The 5,914-nt window shown below is 37.8% G+C and overlaps 2 protein-coding genes across 2 annotated transcripts; both read right to left on the reverse strand.

The window, feature by feature from the left end:
• Positions 1-2,427: 2,427 nt before the first annotated feature.
• On the reverse strand, positions 2,428-3,773 carry LOC149074154 (uncharacterized). The gene is made up of 2 exons (XM_089247341.1): positions 2,634-3,773; positions 2,428-2,439 (listed from the first exon to the last, which is right to left on the reverse strand). Exons 1-2 carry the CDS (start codon positions 3,771-3,773, stop codon positions 2,428-2,430), a joined length of 1,152 nt encoding a protein of 383 aa, XP_089103467.1.
• Positions 3,773-5,914, reverse strand: LOC149074155 (uncharacterized). The gene has a single exon (XM_089247342.1). It carries the CDS (start codon positions 5,912-5,914, stop codon positions 3,773-3,775), a length of 2,142 nt encoding a protein of 713 aa, XP_089103468.1.

Here is a 5,914-nt window from a genome sequence, read left to right on the forward strand (position 1 = left end):
TGACAACTGTTCATATGATCTTCGACGGCGGCGTAACGGCATGTCTACCTCAGCATTTCCTTTGCAAATGATTAAATACACTCCAGCAAGCTCTGCTTACCTGTTTTATACTCCAAGGAGAACGAAGTTCAACGCCCTCTAGTGGCATTACGCGATGCGCAATCACGCTGCATTTCTAATCATTTGCATATCTGCCCGACATGTACCTTCAGGCCAACTTTCGTTTCGATCCCACAATTATTTCTTGGTGCGCAAATTTTTATGGTAATGAGTGTATAAATTCAATGGCCGCAACAGGTGAAATGCCCAAGAGATGGCTGAATGGATGTCTAATATATCTAAACGGCAACTCAATAAAAGAACATTTAACTAGAAAAAACAATATTTATGATAAACACTATGGATAAAAAATATTTATGGTTGTCTTATTCTAATTATGGATAGCTTCTCGATTTACCCCACAACATGTTTATCATATTTCTTTTTTAACGTGTCAGTTGTGCTAGAATTTACGACACCCTTCCCCAATGGAAAGCTATTCCATTTATTTACTGTTCAATAGCTCACTTAAAAATGTAACCTAAAAATGCTACTACTGTGCATTTAATGAGATTCAATCACACAATTGAACTTAAACACGTACTCCTATAGTACTAACTTTATTTTTAAAGGGAGAGCCTACTGCTCGTCTCCTTTCCTGGTTAACGACTTATTTCGTAATACAATCACAGAAAAACGCTCGCTACAATTGGCGTACAAAATAGCCGCCAACTCACATAATTTGATGTATCGGCCTAACATGCCGCCCGGCATTGAAATATTAATTTCAATAAATACGACAATATAAAAACTTGAATACATAAACAAAATTCACATATAACAAAAATTCGATGCAGTACAGATCTCATATTTGCGAAACAAAATTAATTATATAAAATACAAATGCACTATATACATACACAAATGCACTATATTATACAATTATAATTTCAAGGCGGAAACCTAATGATTTTTTTTTTTTTCTATCGAGACCCTTCTAATGGCAACAACGCGATTTTACATATTGATCTTTTGAAGATCCCATTCATTGTTTTTACATTTGCAATTCTCACTTTATTATCCCTACCCTGGAAAACCTCCACGACTCTTCCCAAAATCCATTTACAACTTGGGAGGTTTTCTTCTTTCATGACAACCATATCTCCAACATTGATGTTGGGGTTGGAACCTTTCCATTTATTTCGTTGTTGCAAAGTGCTCAAATAATTGTTTTGCCAATGCTTCCAGATTGTTTGCACCAACTTAGATGTACGTTGCCATAAATTCAATCTGTTTTCCTTAACATCAGTCAGTGATGGCTCTACAATGGCAGTGACTGGGCGACCAATCAGGAAATGACCAGGCGTAAGAATATCTAAATCATCTATATCACTAGATAGTGGTGTTAACGGACGTGAATTTAAAATTCCCTCTACTTGATTGACAATAGTTAACAGTTCTTCGTATGTTAGTTTCGAATTCCCAACTACACGTTTCAAATGGTGCTTAAAAGATTTTACCCCGGCCTCCCACAAACCACCAAAGTTGGGTGCTCTGGGAGGTATAAACTGCCACTGAATACCCTCTGCTGATAAGTAGTTGACGAGATTGTTATTACTCTGCACAATATCGGCATACCAATTTTTCAGAGTTTTATTAGCACTTACGAAGTTTTTTGCATTATCGCTGAACATTTTTTTAGGTTTGCCTCTCCTGGCAACAAATCTTTTCAAGCAAGCTATAAATGCTTCGGATGTCAAATCAGACACTATTTCCAAATGAGCGGCCTTCGTGACCATGCATACAAAAATGCAAATATACACCTTGTGGTAGATCCCCTTTCTCTGGCCCTTATATTTTATCAGAAACGGTCCACAAAAGTCGACACCAGAGCAGTTAAAGGGGTAGTTCACAGTGACTCTTTCTTTAGGTAAATCCCCCATGAGTTGTTCTACTGTTACAGGTTTTATCTTGAAACAAGTGATACAGTCATGTACAACCTTACGACACATATCTCTGCCACGTAATGGCCAAAATTCTCTCCTCAAAGAATACAATAAATTTTGCGGACCAATGTGTAAATATTTTTTATGATGATGCTCAATGATCATTCTAGTGAGCTTATGTTTTGATGGTAATATGATCGGATGTTTTTGGCTATCACTTACTTGACTGTGCCGTAAACGACCACCTACTCGTAAAATATCCTTTTCGTCTAAGTATGGAAGTAAGTTTTTTATCTTGTCTGTTGCCAATTTCCCTTTTCTAAGATTGGATATGTCACTTATAAACTCTATTTCTTGTGCGCAACGAACTAGATATTGCATACTACCTTGAAGTTCCTGATGTGACAAAGGACCCTTTCGCTTATTAAGTGGATTTCTCGAATTATGGATGAACCTGAAAACAAAACTAAGAATGCGAATTAATTTAGCATAATCATTTGTAATGCAAAATAAAGAATCCATGAAAACTTCGTTCAGATTTAGAGTCAAAGTCACATCAGCATATTTCTTGAACTCCGGGATGATCCAACCCAACGCTGTTGTTGAGTCAGTATACAGACACACTTCTACACGCAGAAAAGATAGCACCTTCTCAACAAGATTTGAGAGCAGTTCTGCAGCACAAAGTTCAAGACCTGGTATGGTTACTACTTTGAGAGGTGCAACTCTGGATTTGCTACAAAGAAGCACCACCTTCACGTCACCCACAGCAGCAATCGAACGCACATATACAACAGCCCCGTATGCATCCTTTGACGCGTCTGAAAATGCATGAATTTCTAATTTTTCAGCAAAGTCTGATAAGACGAAACGATCAATCTGGAGATTTGTCAACTTTGTAAGTCCTTCTCGGAATTTTCTCCAGTTTTTCGATTGTTGAGACGGCAGTTCATCGTCCCAGTCGATTTTCAACAGCCAGAGCTTCTGCAAGTAAATCTTTGCTTGTACTAGAACAGGACCAAGCAAGCCTAACGGATCAAATAATTTTGCGATATCTGTCAACACAGCACGCTTGGTAGGTATGTTGTTACCAGGAGCAACAGTGAAACCAAAACAATCTTCTTTAGGGTTCCATCTTAAACCCAAAGTTTTCACCGTGTCATTTTCAGGATCCTGAAAGCAATATTCTCGATCATGAACAGGAACATTGTTCAACAATGCATTTTCGTTAGAGCACCACTTGTGTAAATCCATGCCTCCACATTTTAACATAGAAATCAGCTGTTGCTGCAATTCAATGGCACTTGTTATTTCGTTAGAACCAGTTAGAATATCATCAACATAAAAATCAGTATGAGTTGCGGCAGCAGTAAGAGGATATTTCTTCTGTTCGTCATAAGCTAACTGCCTTAACACCCTAGTGGCTAAATATGGTGCACATTTTGTTCCATATGTTACTGTAAGTAACTTGTACAGTTTGGGTTCATGTAACGGACTTTCTTTCCATAAGATGCATTGTAAGTTGCAATGATCAGGATTGACCCAGATCTGCCTGTACATCTTTTTCACATCGGCAGTGAAAGCGATTTTATGTCTTCTAAATCTTAGCAGTATCGAAAAGATGTCTTCTTGGACCACACCCCCATTTAACAAGCAGTTGTTAAGTGATAATCCATTGGTAGAAGGGGCTGATGCGTCGAAAACTACTCTTAATTTAGTGGTACTGCTATCAGGTTTGTAGACTCCATGGTGAGGCATAACATATTTTATATCCTCATGTCCCTCCATCATCTCCTGCATGTGACCCAAGTCCTCATACTCGGCCATAAAATTTTTGTAAAGAACAGACATTTGGGGATTTTTATCCAATTTTTTCCACAGCAATTCAGCCTTTGCTCAGCTAATTGCATGGATTCCCCAGGTTCACCATTTTCCTTGATCGGAAGATCAACTATATATTCCCCTCTTTCATTTCTACGATGGGTTTTTACAAAATGATCCTCGCAAAAAAGTTCTTCTTTGCTTTTCAGGGGTAGCTTCTCCTCAACAGATTCAATTTCCCAAAACTTTCTAATGGATTGATCTAACACATCAACTTCTCTCGAGAGAAAACAGCATTGCTGAGATGACGAGTGAGAAATTGTCCCGGAGACTATGTACCCAAATACAGAATTCTGAAGCAACACTTCGTTGCTGAGATACAGCTGTCCGCTCTTCAATGCCTCAAAAAATATTTTTGCTCCGATCAAAAGTTGTATTTTCCCTGGCTTGGAAAAATGTGGGTCAGCAAGTTCAACTCCTTCGGGAAACTTCAAGCCAGATAAATCGAGAGGAGACGATGGGGTGAAATCTGTTATTTTGGATACAATCAAAAAATCCAATTCTTTCTTGAACTCGCCGCTTTTGTTTGCGACTACCCCGGCAGTTTTGTTTTTCACGGTATGTGACAAGCCATTAATGCCACAAACGGGGGCATAAACTTTTTCTTTCTTCAACCCGAGGGCTTCGGCGCAGCTTGTTGTCATCATGTTCACTTGACTACCATTATCGAGTATGGCCCTAACTCGAGTCTCTTTTCCTTGGGAATCGCAGACGTAAACATTCACAGTACTGAGAAGTGCTGATGAATTTGTGTTTATCACATTGCTCAGACTATGAAGAACATCTGGTTGTTGGCCCCCTACTGCTCCTCCCTCTGAGGGTATGGGGGAAGCGCTTTCGCTTTTTCGTTGGATGACATCTTTATTGCTTTTTGGAGACGCCGTTTCTCCCCGATGTAAGAGAGTGTTGTGTCTCAAATTGCAAATAGAGCAAATGACCTTTGATAAGCACTGAGACGTAATATGGCCAATTTTTAAGCAACAATAGCATAAATTATGCTTTCGCACAAATTCATATCTTTGCGAAACACTCATTCTTTGAAATTTTGCACATTTAAATAATGCATGAAAGCCTTTGCAAAAGACACAAGATCTTGTATATTCTTTGATATTATCCCTATCATATACCATGAAAGCTTTTGCTTTCGGTTGTATTCTGCTGTCAGGCTGCTGCTGACGACTATTTATTTTGCCGACACTTTCAAGCATTATACTTCTTTTTTCAATGAATTCCAGAAAATTGTCTAGTTTAGGAACCTCGGTAGTTGTTAATGTTAACTCATATTCCTTTCTGGATTCTTTATCTATTTTCTGAAGTAATACATTCAGTAACATGGTGTCTGATGAATCATTTCTTTCAAATTTTAATGATTTCAACTCTCTTAAATTTCTATTTACATTGTCAATTAGATTGCGCAATTCCTTAGCTGACTCGTGTTGAACTTTTGCGCAATTTATTAAAGCTTGGATATGAGTGTCAACAACTATTCTTTTGTTTTCATAACGAGTTGTTAACGCCTCAAACAAAGAAACATAGCTTTCGTCAGCTGTTTCAAGCTTTTTTGCATCCCCTTTTAATGATGCTCGCAAATAATACAGCTTTTGTACGTTGGTTAATTGTTCGTTGCCTTCAATTAAACACTTAAATTGATTTTTGAACTGACTAAATTCCTCATACTTGCCAGAAAATTCTGGTAGAGCAATGTCTGGCAATTTTATACGAGAGATATCTTTACGCTCATCAACATTAACTTTTTGATAACTTTTCATCGACTCTTGGTAGAAAAGAAATCTTACCTCCAGAGTTTCTAGTCGCTCATCTATGTGCAGCAGCTCTTCGTCGAACACGCTAATGTCTATAGTCTCTGGTTGAGCGTATAATATTTTCCTCAATGCTTCAATATTTTTTTTGATGTCGGCGACATTGTTCAATTTCACATCAAGTAATTGTTTTGAATCCACTGATGGCTCAAAGTCCTTAGCAAAATTTTCTAGTTGAGTAACTTTAGATTTTACAGTTCCCTTTTGACGATTATATTTAGCATTCAT

This window comes from Pholcus phalangioides, unplaced genomic scaffold (genome assembly GCF_987345545.1).
Source record: "Pholcus phalangioides strain wild (caught in Gottingen) unplaced genomic scaffold, Ppha-v1.0 ptg000017l_1, whole genome shotgun sequence".
NCBI lineage: Eukaryota > Metazoa > Arthropoda > Arachnida > Araneae > Pholcidae > Pholcus > Pholcus phalangioides.